The sequence below is a fragment of the Chenopodium quinoa genome, unplaced genomic scaffold (assembly GCF_001683475.1).
Source record: "Chenopodium quinoa cultivar QQ74 unplaced genomic scaffold, ASM168347v1, whole genome shotgun sequence".
NCBI classification, from domain to species: Eukaryota; Viridiplantae; Streptophyta; class Magnoliopsida; order Caryophyllales; family Amaranthaceae; genus Chenopodium; species Chenopodium quinoa.
The window spans coordinates 613,196-633,959 of record NW_018743014.1 but is presented as its reverse complement, the minus strand read 5'-3'; the positions used below and the strand labels follow the sequence as shown (position 1 = coordinate 633,959).

Genomic DNA, 20,764 nt, shown 5'->3' with positions numbered 1-20,764 from the left:
AAGAAAATGACTTTGCATAAATTTCGCCCGTGAATATGCAATAGCTTTGGTGTGCAAGTGTGCATGCATGCAATAGCCTAGCTTTTATGGTTATAAGATGAACACACGTGAATTCTTTCAACTACTAAATCATATACTTGACTTAGCTAACTTATGTATTAATTAACATACTTCCTAATTTCAGTATTAGATATACTATTCATTATAAAGTGTGTAAACTAAATTATATCCATGCATTTGATATTCATTCTCATCCATACCAAAAACTCTATATATATTTTTCATAATTTCCCTTTCTTTTGCCTATTTTTGTAAGGATAATTTATGTGGAGTATGACCTAGAATATACTTATATACCTAAGGCAAATTTATAATCATTTTAATTTGCCATATTCAATGCATGTACGGTGCACCTATAGCTTGTTTATAGCTCGTTCAAGCTAACAATTTAAAATTTAAAAATTTGTATTAATCTCTTAGACCCTGTTCTTTTGAGCTGCTCTGCTTTGCCGAAATCCTCTCTGCTCTGTTTAAAATATTAACAATAATAATAATTAATATTTAATTGTCATAATAATAATTAATAATTCACAATAAAAATAATTAATATATAATAATATTAATTAATAATTAATAATAATTATTATAATAATAATAATTAATAATTAATAACAATTTCTAATATTTAACAATCATAATAATATAATGGTGCAAAGATAGTATGTTAGCATTCAACATGATGCGAATCAAGGAGTAGCAGATTCAACTATGACTGCACAATGGCGCAAAGATAGTATGGACGTAGTGCGATATCGTATAGTACGCCAAATTTGGAGGGCTAATCGATCGGAAAGCGACAATGAAGGTGATGACAATGAAGATCAAAGCGACAATGAAGATGATGACAATGTAATTTATATGGAAATAGATGGTTAATTCACCATGATATTAAACTCTTAATTAATTATGTTCCTATTTAGATATGTGCTTGTAATAATTTAAAGATGTTAAACTATTGTCTTTTATCTTTTTATTATTAAGATATGTTAAAGATAGTACACATCTATTTATGTTTTCATTCACCTAAACCAATGGTATGCTTTTGTTAATAATAATAATAATAATAATAATAATAATAATAATAATAATTAATAGTAACGATAATAATTAAATAATTTGATAATAATATTAATAATACTTAAAATAAAATAATAATGCTGAAATCTGCTCTACTCTGCTGAAATCTGCTCTACTCTGCTAAAATATGTTCTTCTCTGCTGAAATATGTTTTGCTCTGCTCTGCCCAAAAGCTCAAAAGAACAGGGCCTTAGTCTTGCTTTACTTGTCTCATTTGACCATATACATTTTTACAAAAGGAGAAGTTGGTAAAGAGAGTTTTGACAAAAAATGAGCTAATTTGATCAAATCAGTAGGCTGACTAAATAAACCAACCCAACTACATAACTAGCTATTTGCTCGTTTAATAGAAGAGCTTTTTCAAGCAACAAGCTGAGTGAGTTAGATCTGCTAATAAGAAGTTTAAAAATGGTGCTTTTTCGATTAGCAAATTGAAAAATTAAATTTTACGTACCACATGACAATTTTGTTCTTAAGTTACTATAATTTACATTCCTACCTACCCAATGTCAATGTCCTTATTTTTCATTTCACATGTTTAAGTACCACAACAAATACAAATTATCAGTTAATTTTACTAATCTAATCAACTAGCCAGAATATTTGATAAATCCAGCTAATCAAATCAATTTTTAGGACAACCAACTATCAACAATTAGTTATTAGCTATACTGTATAATCTAAATAAAGCAAGTAAAGTGAGAGGAGGAAGTATAGGAGTACATTTTTAATTTATGAAATACTCCGTAACTTCTAAAGACTTTTAAACCCTAGCCCTTAATTGGCAACAAATGTGCAAAATGGAAATCAATCAATAGTCATGTAGTAAAATATCATAGGAGTACAAATAAAATATTTCATTCTATGAAAGCAAATATTGAAATTTTGTGCTCACTTTATTTGAAAGTTTAACTACTTCAGTTGGAACTCTAGCCTCTAGCTTAAATTACATTAGTTAATCTATATATATATTACGTATCACGAGTAGCTACTTAGAAGTGTTGCTTCGCTAGATGCTGCCTACTTTCATCTATAAAAATTAAAATGATTGGAATTACAAATTGCAAGGCTTATTATTAATTTAATAAAGCTCGATTACTTGAGCTTGTTTAATAAGCTCAAGCTCAAAGGAACCAAATTCTTAGCAAACAAACCTCCAATATCACATGCAAAATTACAAAGCTCTTTTAAACTCAAGCCGTGCTTGAACACTAAGGCCTTGTTTAGTTCAACTTATTTTTACTTATTTCAGAAAAAATAAGTTTAGATAAGATCATATCAGAAAAAATAAGTTCAGATCAGATCATCGTTTTATGTGCAATTTTTTATCGCTAAATATCTTTAATTTCGTAATGAAAGTTACATATTAATAAAATACACATTATTATTACGAATCTAACAAGATCCCACTTGATATATTTTTTCCTTACAGATTATCGTACACTTAAGGTCAAAGTTTGGTCAAATCAGACAATAATATCATATCAGATCAAACCAAATCAAATAAGATCATATCAGATCAGACCAGATCAGATAAATTCATATAAACAAAAGTAAAGTGAACTAAATAGGGCCTAAATCCTTATCGAGCTTAACTCGAAAAAAGTAAACTCAAGTTAGGCATGCTCCACTCTATATTATATTTTTGTTTTTTGAAGGAAAGTACTACTTTATCGATTTTATCCTTGTTATGGATGAAAATTTTATAATGTTCGTTTGAAATATAACTGTCATAATGTTTTATATTAATTGGATAACAATTACGCTCATAAGATTAATCCTTTCTTAACCTTGGAGTAACTTTCCAAGTTTAATTATAAGTCGGTAAGCATCTTTGAAATCACTCAGTCAGTCAACTCGATCACCTCGTGTAGTTGTGTTCCATGAATGTACACTCATACATTTAAGGGGTTGTAAGTGCTTTAAACTATATATAGATATTATGACAACTTGAAATTGCTTCAAACCATAACTTAAGTAAAACTCAAATCAAATATTTGGTGGAAATTAAACGATAAAGAAGTAATCAAATTCAACCATAAATATTTTTTTATTTTGTTTTCCAATTAATCCTTGGCATCATAATTATACATGATTGTGGCTAGAAATGAAGCTTTTCAAATTAACCATAGACGAAGTGCAAGTAGCTTACGCAATAATGCCAACAGCTTCTTTTTCGATTAATTGCCGATGACATACATGCATGGCAAATTTCTAACCATGAAGAATATAAGGGGTTTCAAATTTCTTTTTCTTTTTATTTTATTTTGTAACCAATTGCTTAAGAAGCATGCATGTTAAATTAATAATCTATCTATCTGTTTTCCTACAGTGGAGTTCTTAATTTTTTTTTTTTTTTTTTTTTTTTTTTTTTTTTTTTTGTCAGAGTTTATAAAAAAGGTAATCACCTTTTCCCTATTCTCAGTTCATTGGTAAAGATTTGTTCGAGATCGCAACAGTAGTCATATTTTCAAATAAATACGTTCAAGTGAATCAGATGAAAATTATCCTTACGGCTACAACAAATTGTTAGATTGTCTCTTCGAATAGACTGTATATTCCGGCGATATATGTGTGCAAGAGATGTACCACAGTGCAAAACCTATTCAACACTTGTAGCTTTGATGAAGGAAGCCCTTATTTGATTCAATTTTATATATTTGTTAATTTAGATTTCATTTATAGATGTCATATAACTTTTTATAAATGAATTGGTTTGTTTAAAAAAAATAAAATTATTTATCTATAATAATATTGAAATATTATATAATTTATAATTTATACCCCCAAACAAATTACAACTCTTTACATTTTCATCATGATATAATTTAGGATTTTAGCAAATGGTTAGAGTTCCGAGATAGCAATAATCGTTTTATACACTATCATATATTCATATCTAGCTTAAGTAGCTTTCATATTTAAGGTATCATACTAATTAAATAACATACTTAAGACCTTTCATAGGTGAAAATTCTAATATAGTCTTATGACTTTTGACTATCACAATTTTTTTAAAATAGACGGCTGGGATTGTTTGTTTTTTTATTTAGCTTTAATTAGTAATTTTAATTAAAAAATATTTTTTTTAATTATTTTATATATATTTTTTATTTCTAGAATTCTGAAAATATTAAAAAAAAGTAAAATAATTTCTAGAAGATAAAAATATATTTAAAACAATTAAATAATTATTTTTAATTAAAATTACTGATTAAAAATAAATATTAAAAATAAATAATATCAACCGTCCATATTTAAAAATTGTGGTAGTCAAAAGTCATAAGGCTACATTAGAATCATCTTTTCATAGGAGGTGGATCATTCTCACATTTTTCATTCTCTTCATTTGTCACCCTAATTACCCAATCACAAACCATAACTTACTGTAATTTTAGAAATTAAAATGCAACAATTTTTGCATGTTTTATTATTATTCTTTTATTTTTTTTAATGTAACAATTTGATCGGCATGTTTGTCAATACACAACCTTGACCGTCTTCCATCAATATCTATGATTTTCTATTCGTATAGCACTATAGCTACAAATGGATATCATGATTCATGAAAATATATATTGTAACTAATCTAGAAAATATTTTAGATAAATATATAATGATTTATACTTCAGTAAAAAAAATTAAGTCAATGCCACTTAATAAATAGTGCAAAATGTCAAAGGGTACAATTAAAAAAAACGAAGAGAATACATGTGTATAAGTATACTTCTGTACATGGAGCGTAAAGTTTAGTGCAAAAAAAATAAGTAAAAATCTTCTATGTACAATTAGTTATAAAAACTTTCTTCTCATGCAGCCATCCATGCATGCTTATAGACTTTTGTACGAGTAGTGTAACCTAATTTAACTAAACAAAATTGTCCAAATTCAACAAAGCAACCTTATCTTCTAATGAAGAGGCAACTTTTCATTCTCGCTCTATTCTAAGGTAGTTCAACACTTTGGGTGATATTTATCCTCTCAAACACCCTAATTTTATTATCTTATTATACGTGAATCTCGCATTCACCAAAAAAAATAGTTATAGTTCAGTTCTATTGCTTCTATATACTACAATGTAAGTTTTTTTTTTTTTTTTAACAATAAATAAATTAATATATATATAAAAAAAATTATAAATGAATAAATAAACTTTTTTTCCCTGCATAAATTTGAATTCATGGCACATAACAATGCAATAAATCCTACTAAAAAAAGATGCATGCAATCCTTTTTGCATCTCCACAGAAATAAAATGCACACTCAACTTTACATATGTTGCATGAAAAAGACCTTCAACTGCATGCTTTTGTAGTCACGTAAGTTTTCAAGAAAAATCTAGACTTTGACACTTACTACTATTTGGTCCACAAGATCTTACGTTCAAATCTCAAGTCCCCTAGAGCTTGTACCCATAAATAAGCATTCGATTTACACTTATCTTATTCATCAACTAACACTGGAAAAACCATCAAGCAAAACAAGTAGTTTGTCTATCTTCCAAACTATTACAACCTTAAACACAATTACATATTTCTCTCGATATAAACGAGTTAAACTTTAAACTTTCTCATATTAGTCATGGCACCACCACATGGAGAGGCAGTTCTTACATCCTTCCCCATGCCTACAAGAAACTTCTCGAGACCACCAAAGCTTGCTAATGACAACCTTAAGAGGACGGTCTCTGACATTGCTTTCGAGTTAAGCAAGGAGATGGATAGGGAGATAGAAGAATCACAAGCTCTTCCGCCTATCTCAGAAGCAGAAGATGCAAAGTGTGAGTGTTGTGGGATGAGTGAGGAGTACACGCCGGAGTACATAAAGTGTGTACGTGACAAGTTTCAAGGTAAGTGGATATGTGGGTTGTGCTCTGAGGCTGTAAAGGAAGAAATGGAGAAAAATGGAGGGATGTGTAAGGAAGCCCTAGAAACTCACATGAGCCATTGTCATAGGTTCAATAAGCTTGGTAGGGCTTATCCGGTGCTATGCCAAGCCGAAGCCATGAGAGAGATTTTAAAGAAGAGCTCTAAGATTAGAGCCAAGTCTCTGAGCCCTCGAGACCTCAAAGGTGCTCCAAAGAAAGGTGGCATCACTAGGAGCTCTAGTTGCATGCCTTCCATGATGAATGACCTTACTATTGACAACTAACTCATCTATTGGCATGTATTTATTTTGCTTTGATTTACTTATAATTAAGCTTTTTAACTTCTAGGGTTGTTTTTGATGGTCGACAACATCGGATTCATTGTTTTTAACACCTCCTTTTTTTGGTTTTAAGGGGGGTTTTATCTTCTTGGATTAACATAAGTTGTGCTAATGATGATCCCACTTTGTTCTACACCTACACCCTTTTAGGGTTTCTTGAGTGGGTTCATAATTAGCATATACTAAATGAGTTGATGAGTACCATTATTAGTTTTATTTGTCTACTAATAATAGTAATTTGTTTATGTAATGAGGCTGCCATATTGTTTGTTAAGCCATTGGAGCTGCCATCTTTGGCCTTTCCTTTCGGCTTAACCGGAAGTCTTCTTGTAATATTTTGTATTATGAAATAACTAATAAAAACTTTGTATCTTTTAAATTTTTTTGTTTACTAAATTGACTACTATATGTATTACTTTTTCTTCTAAATTTACACAATCAGCTTTATGATTTGAAATATTATCTATCTTCTGCTTTCGTTTTACTAGGTACTCCCTTTCTTCCTAATATTTTGCCCCATTTGACTTTGCACGATCTCCAAGACGTGACTAAAATGATTTTATCTCCATTTTCATACTTGTAAAATTAAAAAAATTTATATTAATTAAATATTCAATAAGACGAATCTAACAAGATTCCATATAACTATATTATCTCTTATAGATTAACGGTATTTTATAGTAAAAGATTTAAAGTTTGACCCAAATTTTTGAAATGAGGCAAAAATTAAAGGACGAAGGGAGTATATAATAATGTTTATGGTCATGGACTGTATTCAACTTGAGGTTTATAATATTAGAGGCAAGAAGAGATAAAACAAAGGTTTGATTTATGAACAACCGTAACCATCTCCAACCCTATCTAATAAATAATAGACAACAATCCTATTTTGTCCCAAAATAATATACTGTAGTACTTTCCAAACTTATTCGTAGATTGAACAATTGTCCTTGATCGACAATTCCCTTATACTTAGTACTTCGTATAATTTATATCATGAAAACAGTTTGATATGACAGGGATGTTAAAACTTAAATAATACGGAGTAACAGATGATTACTATATATAACACAAAAACTTTAAAAATTAAATGGCATCAAAACTAATCTGCCTTATTATGTTGGGTTAGTGTGGCACAAATTTCATAAGCCTAATTAATTATGTCTCAAGGTATCTAAAAATTTCTAGAAAATTCACGTTAAGTGAGAAATTGATGGAGAATTGTGGAAGAATCTAGAATTGGTAAATTATCCTGAAGATTTGTTCTAAATTTATGTGGCAATCTAAAGAGCATGTGTGTAGAATTTTTCACACACTTCTTCCACCTCCATACATCACCTATAAATAGTGGTGTTGGGCGTCATTTGAATGTATGTATCCACCTACTACATCATCCTCCAAATACTCCGATGTTATACACTCTATGAGTGTCCCTCCATAATCCATACATATCATTATCGAAATTTCTACCTACACATACACAATCTCCCTAATTCACTGTCCTAATTTTGCACTACTACATTGTGAGTTATACTAAGAGTTTTCTTGTACTACTCACCCTTTCAAGGGTTCTTATACTCTCCTATTTTCATATAATAGATTATTTTGAATGCTCATCATTCGTGACTTTTTTTATAATTTTTCACACGAGTCCATTTTTTTTTATTACTTATTTTGCCTTCATCTTTCTCCTAATTATTTTATCAATGTCTATATCTTTAATTTGCTTCTGTTGTGTCCACTCACCAACCCAAACATATTATTTAGGACAAAAATGAAAATATATTTTCATGCAAAATCACCTCATACCCCCGTATAGTTCACCTTAGCTTTTATTATTGTCCAAGGACACCAAAAAATTTATTTTCGTGAAGCTTCACATGAAATTCTTTCCTATGCAACTACTTTTTATGCGAATCAAATGTGTCATGAGACAACATAGATATTAGGAAACACTTTAGATACTAAGTGTTTGACTCAGCGTGCATGTTTACCTGAAAAATTTTACCAGTGAATTGGTTGATGCCTTTGTTTCATGTCCATTGTGCTCAAAATTTGCTCAAAGTACGAATTGCCTATTATCATTTTTATAACATTCATGGTACTGTTTTGAGATGTTCGAAGAATTATCATATTTCCTAAATATATATCGGTCTATGTCACAATTGAATTTTCAACTGGACTCCAACTTTAAATTTAGTAATGCAGATAGGATGTGGAGGATTTCAATACATATTGTTATATAAAGATGATTAAGTGAAACTACAATTATCAATAATTATGAAAAGTTAAATAATGATCATAATGTCACAGAGAGTATTCATCAATGTTCTTTCTCAACTTTCACATTAAACAGGACGTATTGCTCAAGTGATCTGAGTACGAAGAAATGGGAACTACTCTCTTATGTGTTAACATTGGGAAATTCTTCAATCAAAATTCCAACAATTCATTGCAAGAACATTATTGTAGGCGTCGTTCAAAGCGCGCCTACGTAAGCATGTGGAGAATATGCTTGGCACTCATAGAAAGTGGGAATTGACATATACGATTAGGGACAAATAAAATAGGGAGCCGCCAACAAGTCTTTAAGGAACTTGTAAACCGTTCACGGATCATTATAAGGCAACCACGATTAAGGGACAATGATAGGCAACAACGATTAACTCGTGAAGGTTACACCCCATTCATAATCCATGAGATTATTAACTCCATATGGTTCGGAACCACGAAAGGAGGATCGGGGATGATGGTACGAAGTGAGTCATGGAGTCACATTCGCCCATATTGGCCTCTACTCAATTCTTATTGTGAAAAGTGATTCCTGCGATCTCAAAGGCATGCAAACAAAGATTCAATTTGTTCCAAACTAATATTAAGCTAAATTGGTTGAATATTAATGCAACACATAATTCTAATTATTAGTTATCACTTCGATTAAACAACAAGATTAAAAAGGAACCTAAACCAGTCGTCCAAATTATCTTATTAGGCATTTTTATCAATTACATATTCCCTTTAAACATGCAATATAGTGATCAACAATAAACAATAGAATAAACATCAACATTGGAAGCAATTTAACCATAATATCGTGAGTCAAATCAAATCATAATAATAACCCTAATCATGATACTAGCAATAAAGAATAAAAATAAGAGTAATTAAGTGATTAATTACTCACTTTCCGTGTTTCCTTGAATTGCTACATCATGAATAAATTGTTAGTAATTTCAATAAAAATATGAATCAAATAGAAACAATTAAATTAAATAAAAAGTAGAGTTGATTTGGTCCAAACCCTCAGTTAATTCTACCTTTCACGACTTAGTTTAAGTATAGAAATTCGGGTCAAGTATGGACTCCTTGGAGTGCTTAGGGGAAGTATTATGAGAGAATGGGGAGGCTAGTATTTAGGCTAAAGAGGAAGAAGAGAATGATTTTTGGTGTAAGGAGAAAGAGAATGATTTTTTGGTGTATAAGAGAAGAAGAGAAAATGATTTGATGCCCCAAAACTGGAGAAATAAGGTTCGTATTTATAGAGAAAATGTGAGGGGTGAAGCACGGAACCCTAGAAGTGAAAAGGTGCCGCAGAGAAACCCTAGAAAAATGTCGCGTCACGGCATGTGTGCCGCGACACGGCGCAGAATACCGTGACACGGTGCAATATACCACGACACGGCGCAGAATACCGTGACGCGGTGTGTCTGCCGTGACACGATGCACATGTTTTCCTGAAAACAGTCCAGATTCATTTATTCCTAGCTTAATAATTAAGTACATGATATATTATTCGTCGTTTCAATTATTTTGGATTAATTTCAGGCTTAGGGTTTTTATTATTTATTAATCGGACTTAATTAATAAATAACACGAAATGAATTAAAAGGGTTTTGGCTAGGATATGAGCTTGATTGAGTTTGAATAAATGGTTTGACTGAATATGTTTGACTGAATATGGATTTTAACCACTTTCGAGATTAAATACTCGATCCGACCAATAATGGCGGTAAAAGGTTGTTCAATCATCGGGTTTGATTTGGGGAAGCCATTTTTAGGTGTCTACAATTACTATTTGTTGGGTTAATTGATAATTAGATCATGCGAACCTTAAGCAAGTAAGCTAATCCAATAATAAAGCACAGAAATAATAGAAATTGAGACACCAAATTAAACAGAAAAGCAGTTTCAGGTCTCTGCCTGCCTAGCCGTAACGTAACTTCCATAGATAAATTCAGTTTAACAAGGTCTCCTTAGAAAGAACCAGGAGAGCAAAAGAAACATATTACTACTTCACAGTCACATAAATAACCCTGTTTTGTTTTAAGTATTTAGCTTGGGAGTGCTAGAGCTACTAGAACTAAGGCTGCGGCTATTAGACGAATGACCAGTTCATAAACATGAAGCATATGCAGTGAGCATTCTCTTCCTCGTTCAGAACCTTCCATGCCACTGCTCTTTCATATGACACCGGACGACCCATGCTCGACAGACATATACCACCTTGAAGGCAAGCAAAACCCTGCAGAGAAATTTAATGGACATGATAGCATCAGCAGTTAGTACCAACACATGTATGTCACATGTAAAGAGACTTTTATTCTCCTTCGATATATACTTTGTATCTTTTTTCAAAGGAAAAAGTTTTGTAGGTAAAGCAATCGTTAGAACCTGTTGAAGAATCTGAGGAAATTCTGAGCATAGTGTCTTTCGTCCTTGGTCATCCAAAATCTTCTCCAGTGTGATGTCTTGCAGAGCAACCAAGGTTGTTTCAAGCATGTCAAGACCTGCCTGATTGGCAAAGGTAAAAACTGGCAAAGCCTGCAAAACAATAGTCCCTCAGTCAAATAATGAAAAATTCAGGTAATTAGTCTTAACATAAGAATATTATGGAATACAATCTGTAACTATACGAAATACAAAACAAAATTGTTTATGATTTGCAAATTTAGATCCATTGGTAATACTAGCATATAGTATGAGTCTTCAAAGATTTTGAAAAATGAATTCCTAATAAAAGAAAAAAAATATATATCACTGATTAAATATCGAGCGAAAAAGATCTTGAAACATTATGAATCAAACAGGGAAAATACAATGAAAATCCTCTGAATTTTCGATCTTGAAAACTCAATAACAAGGAGCAGCACAAATGGCTCACCTTCAAGGAGCAGCACATAATGGCATCAGAATGATGCCACAGAGTCTTGAGTACAACATCGTTACCATCACCAGTGGATTTGAGTAGCTCTACTCCCAAGTAGCATCTGACAAGAAAGAGACAAATCCAAAAGCTTAACAGAAATTTTTTATTTGACCTTGACCAACATTCAGTTTTCCATGAAATTCTACATACAAATCTAGATGCATTTATGCATATACTATATTCTCACATGTGTATAGTCCCATACATGATAAACTAACATATCCAATTTCAATCAAATACAGGACATAAAATTACATGTGTTTTAAAGATTGCTAGATTTGGGAAAAAGATATGAACATAAATAAAAATTTCACCTAGCTAAAGCTTTAGAAAAACACTCAACACTGTAAATATAAAATAGCTTACTAAATTTTCAACACCTTAAAAAAATATTATTTAAAATAATCAGCAATTTAAAAATCTAACTTACTATGAAGTACAAGTATTACTTAGCTAACAGAAGTTGCTTACTAAATAGTGCCAAAATCTTAAAATTGGGATATGAAGGTGTTTTTTTCTCATTCAAGTCTCTTAACTTTTTTATGACTACTCATGATAGTCCCTAAAATCCGCGATTACTTTTTGGGAAAATCATCTTTTCCCATATAATAAAGACACCACATACATTTTACTCCTTATTTTCAAAATCCACATCATCTTCCTTGAAATGATTTTTATCAACCATCATTTTTCCCATTCCCTAGATTTAAATGAGATTACTCATTAGTCATTACCAGGCCAATTCAAACAGCAAGCAATTGATATTTTCAAACCTGCATAACTTTTGAGTCTTTGTAAAATAAAAATGCAATGCAATGATGTCAACTTTTTTAGATTTGTCAAACTTAACTAAGTTGCTCAAATTTTCTGAACTTCTGAACTTTTCCTTAAACAAGAAAAGTCAAGTCAAACCATCTCAGAAACAAAAAATATTAAACATTCAGACTGATCAGCAACATTTTGGCAAAGAACGGAATTCGCAAACATGACATCAAGCCCTTAACAGATATCTTTCAGGTTTGTAGGAGAGGTTCTGATGGAGTTTATCATTGAAGCTATAGGAAACTTAACCATAAAGTGATGTTAAATGAGCACTTTTGCTGATACATCACAGAATTTTATAATTATGGGAAGCTATGACCAAGTTTTCGCTAGACCTTTTCACTAGCAAAGAATATTTCTGTTTCAGATTTCATTTAACAGCTATTCTGGAATCTGGAACAACTTAACTGCCTGGAAATTATAAGATTATAACTGTTTCTGAAGGCCTCACACATCAGGCTAGGGACAGGCATTATTGTCATAGGTCTAAGAAGTGCATACTTTTTAGACCACATTAATTTAGACGCAAGCATTTTTTTTAGAAGTTACCCTAACCTACACAAAAGAATATATGGGCAAACCACAAGAGCAGAGAGTTGATTCCAAGTATAACAATAGTCTGGGGACAAACCTATAACTCTGGCAAATCCATCGAGCTAGAGTGTGAGCTTCTGGATTTCCAAGTGGTGACCTAAGTCCAGCTTGAGAACCCAAATGAGGAGATAGAGCCAATGCCACCCTCTGAACTGATGAAATAATGCTGCGAACATACTGTCGAGCCATAGATGCCACATTGTCTTGCAGATGGCTCTCAAAAGCGAATTGAAATGCAATAGTCATCACTGATCTCATGCTATTACCAGAAGCAGAATGATCAGAAGATCTGTTTGCGGATGAACCAACCTCCAGAGCAGACGCAAGATCCAAAGTACGGTTTGGACTCGAGGTTTCCTGATTTAACAACAGTGCAAAAAAAAGTTGCAAAAACATGAGCTACCTTCCACCAAGAAAGCTGTGAACTTTACAAGGTAAAAAATTGCAGTTTCCAAAGTGCAACAACCTTCACAGAATCAAGAGGAATGATGCGAAAACCAGATGGCAGGAGAGGAGCATCATCAGCAAAAGAAGCATCAATAGGAGCAAATATGAGTTCAGCACATGTGCCAACAGCATTCTCATCCATTCCACTGCATAGCTGCCAAGATTAAAAGCACGTCAGGGAAGAAAATGACGAGAAATTTTAAGAGAATAAATTAAAAACGATATATCAGAGTTATAAAAGAACATCTTAAGAAAGGGGTATTCAGGTAATGTTAACACAGCGTGATCCTGTCAGTGATTAAGCATTGAAATAGGAGGTAGGCTGCATGTAATTAAAAAATCTAGATGATTTGAGAGATAAAACAGCATTGTATGTATCAACCAAACAGGAAAGAATTCTCTTCATACATGCCCCAAATAACTTAATTTCCACTAAGTTGCTCAAGAAGTTTTATTTGCAGTGTTGTTGTCAGGTAATCTGGTGCTCTGGTTCTTTCCTCTGACCAATCTTCAATTGAAGCAGACATTGAGACACTAGCTGATTATAGGCTTTAAATTAACAAGGATTGATTCACTCTATATATTGAAACAACTTAATTATCAAATCTTAATTTATAAGCTGAAGTTCCACGCTAAAGTCTGACGGAAATTAAGCGTCCACAAGTGCAATTACAAGACTGGGGCAACAAATATCTTACGGCTTCTGTTTCTTTCAACAACTTTAATTTTATTGTTGTTCCAACTAGTAAATCACATCGAGATATTTGATTTGTTTGTTGTTTAAACTAAACCGGTTAGCTAACAAAATTTGTCATGGTGATCTTGTGCACACATGCAACTTATACTTTATTTTTACAAACAGTAAGCAGAAACGGAGATAAGACAATTCACACACTGATTCATCATGCGGGCAAATAAACTTTGAATCAAACATGTTATAATGAAAAATGGACATAAATAGCAAACTTGAACAATAATTTGCAGGTCTCATCATACTGTATACACCAACTCTCAATTGCAGTTTTATAGGACCCTAATAAGCATATGGTCTTTTACTATCAGATTTCATTTTACATGTTTCGCGATTAACAGGAAATAAAGTGGTAGCCCAGCACTTACTTGCAATAGGAACATGTCTCTTGGCATCATAGCATCTTCAGGACAACTGACAACACCTTCAAGCTTAATGACCTCCAATAACTAATCACATGGAATATGACAAAAATAGTATTAATCATGTTATACAAAGTGACAAGGATCAATTCCTTCGCAAATACAATCGTTGACATACAATTAAAAGCTTACCTCTTCATGTTCAATGGTGTGTGCCAATGGAAGTATAACTTGATTACCAAAGCCCCCAATTCGTGCTCCAGGCAAGCTGCAGGGACTAATTTTGGCAGCTGCTGCCAAGTAAGCATCAATGTTGTTGTCAGCCCATTCTGATCTATGCTCCCGAAGGAACCTAAGAAGTACTGCTGGCGGAACATTCTGCAAAATATAAAAATTAAGCATGGAATTAGATATCAAATAGAGAATGAATAGAATAATCATATTTTGATCTGCCTTACAAGTACACAAAAACAAAGGGCATCAAAGACCATTATAAAGGCATTGATCAATCTACTCCCTATGACCCAAACAAATTGTTCTTTTTGGCTAGAGAAAGTATAAAATTTGGTTCATGGGATAATAACTGTCTCACTCTAATCATACCCTTCAAAGTCTCTTTCTCTTGGCCTCTCTCATGAGCCAACATTTAGGTCATAAAAAAGATGGTTCTTGGGTAACATGAAGAAGGAATGAAGAAATAATTAGTCATGGTTAATGATGCTCTAAGAAACCTACTAAAAAGAATCAATACAACAAAAGGTTTTAATGCATAGGCACCACAAGCAAACTCAAAAGAGTCTATATAAATTTGAAGAAAGCAAATCTTTAATTGCAAGCTTTATCATATCAAGCACTGCTCCCTCCTTTAGTCAGCCTAATTAGAACCAGTGAAACTCATCAACGAGTGAATCTGGAATTGGAATCCATCAACTTGTATTATCGATCACCATTAAACTAATTGTGAATAAAAACTGCCAAATGATTTTAAATCACATATTAATTTTACAATGATTTGAGAAGGATACTTCTCTACTAAGTCAAAACTTTCTCTGTAACCTAACAATCTAACATGTCTTACTTTTTATGCATATGAGCAGATTGGAAGGAAGTATTAGTAGGTTATACTCCACGGCTTAACATACAAAAGTGGTTATTGATAACTTTTTAAACTTAATGTTCTGTATTCTGCAATTCATGAGGATAAGCATTCCCTGCTTCTGTACTGGCTCCATACACTGATACACAGGAACAACCCAGGTTCTAGGCAACACTGGGACACACATAAAGGGAGAACCTTCCCTTGAAATGGGTGCAACCATGCATCCATCCGCGAAAGTGTCAACCAGATTTCATCTCAGGTGACATGGTAAGGAGACATCCTTAAATGCCCAGCACTATGATGATATTACCCAGCATGATGACACCAAAAAATCCTAGACAGATCGATAGCCAGTGGGTTTCACATTGACCCACCCCACTTTAAACTAGAAAGTAAATAAAAATGCTTACTCTATCGTACACAAGGAAACCAAAAATCCAGAAAGATACAAAATTCAACAGTCAACCCGGAGTCTATTATCCAGTATTATAATTTTATTGTGCTCTTTATCACAGTGATTTCAAATCAGATAAACAAATTAAAAAACATAACAGAATCAAGCCCTCTAAGAATTGCAAGAGCCTCGGCCACAATGCACTACTAGTCAGTTTATTCAAAAGTTAAGGAACCACCAATCCTGTAAACCTTCACTACTTGAAGTTCAAGAGGCAAGGATAAACCAACAATGCTATCCTGACAGAATAATAATTCCACGATGGAGACAGAGCCTTTAAGAAAATGTCCCCTCTAAACGCTTTGGAATTGTGCAGGCGTTTTGAATTTGAATAAAAACCATAAGAAAGGCAAAGTAGACAAAATGATTTCCTACCATAAGGACTTCTTATACAGCGAAGCACAGGTATTAAGAGAATGCAAAATCTTGAAGTCCATTGATGCAAAACTTATTATTTGACATCGCCTTCAGGAATGGAATTTTTTGCGCAAAAGAAATTAATGCAAACCTGTAGAAGCATTGAAGCTTTGGCACATAAAACCGTATTGCTCACAGCTGGAAATCCATTAGCAAATGTAAGGTTCAACGCCATCAATTTATCAGGTGACGAGTTAACAAGAACAGTGACATCATCTATGCCATCATTTCCAATCATTGACCATCCTTCATCAGTAAACCCATTCAGTGCCTCATTAAAACCCCTGATACATTGGAAACCATCATATTCTGATAGCAAAGGAATTAAAGGAGAACCAACATCTTTAATAAATCTTAAGTGTATACCCACCTGCTCAGCCTCTGGCTAAGAGCTCGCAAAGCTGCAGGTCGCCTGCCCCAATTAGAGATATTAGGCTGGGAAACTTCCTGAGCAATCTGCCTCAGTTGACGCAGTGCCTGCATCCCAACAGCAATATATTAGGAGAATTAACCAGAACATGCACCAAATGTCCAGGATTAGTTTCAATCATACAACCACCCTTTTTACTACTAACCTATGACTGGCTCGAGCTTAATAGCTCCTAATGGAAGTAATTCATAATCCATAATTTGAGGCTTAAGAGAAAATCCTTACCGCCATAGTGGTTTTCTGGGCTATAACTGTTGATGACTCATACAAGGGGCGCAACACTTCAGGCACACTCCATGGCTGTTACACAGTATGACAATTCAGAATTATTAGTTATCAATGTCGTCAACTTGCATCATAATTAAGCATCAAAAGATGGAAGTAATGTTAACAGAATATTTTGCACCTCAAGGTCCATATGGTCAACAATGTGTATTATGGAGCCACCCCCTTCACAAGGCCTGATAAGATACCCACTAGGGAGCATTTCTGCTCTAACAAAATTCTGCACAGTAGGCATGCTCGAACCATTCTGAGTATTGTTAAGTGATCTTTCACAAACCTGTATGTGGAAATACATTATAGAAACAAGTACAGGGATTAGCCGTGAAACAAAGAATCCCTAGAGCACTTTTAAGTCCCAAGATAATTACTAATAGTATTAAAGAACAAACATAACTCAAAAGCATACATACCACCAAACTGCCATCCTCCATGACAGAGGTATAGCGAAGCAACCAGAAATCTCGAGCAGGTGCCAAAGTTGTCGGAGCATAGAGCTGAAAGCACCAAATATCGTGAGAAAGGCCAAACTAAGCAAGTAAAACAAAAAAGGCTAACCATAAAGCTCAAATACACTAAGAGAGATTGCTAACCTGCATGTATAGCAGCTCAACGGTTCCACCATTGGCAGTAGGCAGCACGTTAAGCACATCCACAGCTCGGCAATCGCGAAACCACGAAGGCCTATCCTTGAGGATTTCTGCAACCTGAAAGATGTGCAGCATAAATGCTCAATTCAACTTCAAATAAACAAACAAAATACCTATTAATTCACTCTTAAAAAGTAAATTGAACTTACTCTTGTAGGTTCAAGACCCACAAGGCCGCAGGCTCGTGCAGCTACACCAGTGCAACCATGAGAAATAGCAACGATTCCAATGGAATCCGGACCAGGCTACAATATTTAACCACAAATTAGCAACCCAAACACTATATATAAAATTAATAAAATCTTCTTAAAACCCAAGTTTCCACAACAATTTTCAGTACTAAAATGTAATTCCTAACAGCTTTTTATTAAATAAAACACGTTCCTTAACTAAATTACTAATCTTATTATCTAGATAGATTAATGAACAAGTAATGATATTTAATTAAGAAACTAATTTTAAAAAGGTACCTTCATTCCAGGCATTTGGACCCACTCTACAGCAGTTCCAGTGGCCTTTGAAAGAAACTCTGCTAAAGTTTCTTCTGCAATGGACAAAAGTCTGAAAAACAAAAGCAGAAACTCCAATAACCACACACCCAACAAAGAAAGTTTCACAGTAAACGATGTTTTTTTTGTTTTACCAGAAAATGACACAACAACCAAATTATTCCCCCACTTACCCTGCAGGACTAGCATCTCTTGGAGGATTCTGTGGCGTCAAATGGTGTTGACCACTCGTCACCACTGATTCACAGCTTGTGTCTTTACTAGCAATCCCAGACTGATTACCACATTATCAACGAATTAAAACATGTTAATTTATTGCATTAATCATACGCGGACTAATTGAATTAAGTTACGGGCCAAAACATTAATTACACCCGTCAACATGTGACTTTGTCGTGAAATAATGAAATTTCATTAAAACATGTTATAGTTTTTTTTAATCATACGCGCGCTAATTAGATTAGGCTACGGGCCAAAACATTAATTACACCAATCGACACGTGAATTTGTCGTAAAATAATGAAATTTCCGGGAATATTAATACCCACTTAAATGTAGCTTTGGATTATGCTCTTAAGAACAAGATTAGTAAACAAAGTGTATCAAAAGATAAAGTCTTTTTGCTTACTTTCTGAGTTTGCTGGCGAAAATAGCCATTTTCATACACAAGCTGTGAAACTTGTTTTTGTAACCTATCATTTTCCTCCATAAGAAGCTTATTCATAGCAGTCAACTTCCTATTCACAGCTTGTAACCGTGATGCCTCTTTTCTCTGCTTCTCCCTACATCTGTTCCACATTTAAAACACACAATACTTAAAACCCCAAAAAAAAAATCGGGTAAAAAGTAGAAAAATAATCACAATTTGACTCAGACTGTCAAACACTATAATGTCTATAAAACATAACATGAGCATACTATAATATTATACGAAGTATTTAATACCAACTAATGTAATCGCGTGTCAGACCGTCTGATACAAGAATTTGCAACAATATATTTATAATTAGTATGAATTACTATATTCATGCCACAAGCTAAAATGACAACATTAAATTAGTTAAAATTGACATGAAAATCTCGCAAAAGAGAGGGAGTATAATATACCTTCTGTTCTGAAACCAGACTTTGATCTGCTTAGGCTCAATATTAGAGAGAATAGGGCACTCACGAATGAGCTGCTGACGGCGAAGAGAACTGGGTTTTGGACATTCATGATAAAGCCTTTCAAGGGCTTCAACCTGCTCAGGTGTGTACCTCACATATTTCCCATTATCCATCACTCCCTTACCATCCTTGCAGGACATTGCCATCTTCTAACAAACTCGACACAATAACCTCCACCAATGCAATAGCTTTCGACACGAAACAATATCTCTCAGACACACTCGATGTCTGAATGGATTGCAATCTAGAAGGATAGATAAATAAATACTACTAGTAAGATGAACTGTATTTTTTTTTAATGGGGATAATAACAACGTAAGAAATTATCTGCTAACATAAGATGAAGCAGCGAAAAACACAAGGAATGTTTTCTTTGTTCCCAAACTTTCGAGATCAGAGCTCTTGAAATTTTCCTAATAATACTCCAAGCAACCAAAAACAGTACCTTACTAATTATAATTTTGTAATAATAAAAAACAACGATCTAAAAAGCGACGAAAATCCGCAACTCCAGAACCATGAAACCCATTTTTCTTCTTCCTTAACTCTCTTCAAAAAGCGACGAAAATAATACTGATATTTGTATAAATAAAAACCATAGGTTATACGATAAAAATGAAAAAAGTGGGAAATATCTGAATAATTCAACGATAACCGAATAATTGAAGATGGTTAATCAAGATCTCTGAACTTATAACTAAAAGCAGAAATTTCTTCTTCTTCTTCTGAGAAGCCAGCATCTTCTTTATTAGTAACCCAGAATCAGATTGACTTGATAGAACAAACTAAAGATTACCCAGAAACTCTGCATTGATTAATTTGAAGAAAAAGTACTAAATTTAAGCTGAAAAGGGTATTTAAAGCTTTGAATTAAAACCCTAATTTTATAATTTGGGGATTTTTTTTTTGTTGGATTGATTGTTGCTGTTCTGTAGCAGAGAAAAGAGAGGAGTGTAGCTTTTTATTTTCTCTCTCTTCAATGGTGAGTGTTTGTATTGCTTTATCAGCTGTTTTAGGGTGTATAGTTACTAGTATAGGGAAGAGGGGATATTTTTAATTAATACTTTTTTAATGGGTTTAATAAAATAAAATAAAAAGAAGTGGGAATTTTTGAAATTGGGAAAAATAAATATTATGACAAAACTACCCTTTGGTTAAGGGTTGGTTTTACAATGTACCCTTAAAATTTGGGATTTTTCTAAAATGGCTTGTAGGTGAAGGGTGGGGTG

At 33.0% G+C, this 20,764-nt stretch overlaps 2 protein-coding genes across 2 annotated transcripts; one reads left to right on the top strand and one right to left on the bottom strand.

The window, feature by feature from the left end:
- Positions 1-5,587: 5,587 nt before the first annotated feature.
- On the top strand, positions 5,588-6,715 carry LOC110729812. The gene has a single exon (XM_021909589.1). It carries the CDS (start codon positions 5,719-5,721, stop codon positions 6,286-6,288), a length of 570 nt encoding a protein of 189 aa, XP_021765281.1. The 5' UTR covers positions 5,588-5,718; the 3' UTR covers positions 6,289-6,715.
- Positions 6,716-10,493: 3,778 nt separating this feature from the next.
- Positions 10,494-20,559, bottom strand: LOC110729853 (homeobox-leucine zipper protein ATHB-15). The gene is made up of 18 exons (XM_021909638.1): positions 19,476-20,559; positions 18,997-19,156; positions 18,542-18,642; positions 18,330-18,420; positions 18,009-18,104; positions 17,803-17,916; positions 17,623-17,706; positions 17,334-17,489; positions 17,153-17,227; positions 16,868-16,974; positions 16,589-16,781; positions 14,720-14,905; positions 14,534-14,614; positions 13,434-13,568; positions 13,005-13,324; positions 11,507-11,612; positions 11,017-11,166; positions 10,494-10,867 (listed from the first exon to the last, which is right to left on the bottom strand). The coding sequence occupies exons 1-18, from the start codon at positions 19,679-19,681 to the stop codon at positions 10,721-10,723; spliced, it is 2,508 nt and encodes an 835-aa protein (XP_021765330.1). The 5' UTR covers positions 19,682-20,559; the 3' UTR covers positions 10,494-10,720.
- Positions 20,560-20,764: the final 205 nt, after the last annotated feature.

Coding starts and splice junctions, on each gene's coding strand:
- LOC110729812 (XM_021909589.1), top strand. CDS start 5,719: ATGGCACCACCACATGGAGAGGCAGTTCTTACATCCTTCCCCATGCCT.
- LOC110729853 (XM_021909638.1), bottom strand. CDS start 19,681: ATGGCAATGTCCTGCAAGGATGGTAAGGGAGTGATGGATAATGGGAAA. Junction 17,490..17,622: donor TGGAGGATGGCAGTTTGGTG/GTATGTATGCTT, acceptor TTCCACATACAG/GTTTGTGAAAGATCACTTAA. Junction 10,868..11,016: donor TTCCTCAGATTCTTCAACAG/GTTCTAACGATT, acceptor ATTTCTCTGCAG/GGTTTTGCTTGCCTTCAAGG.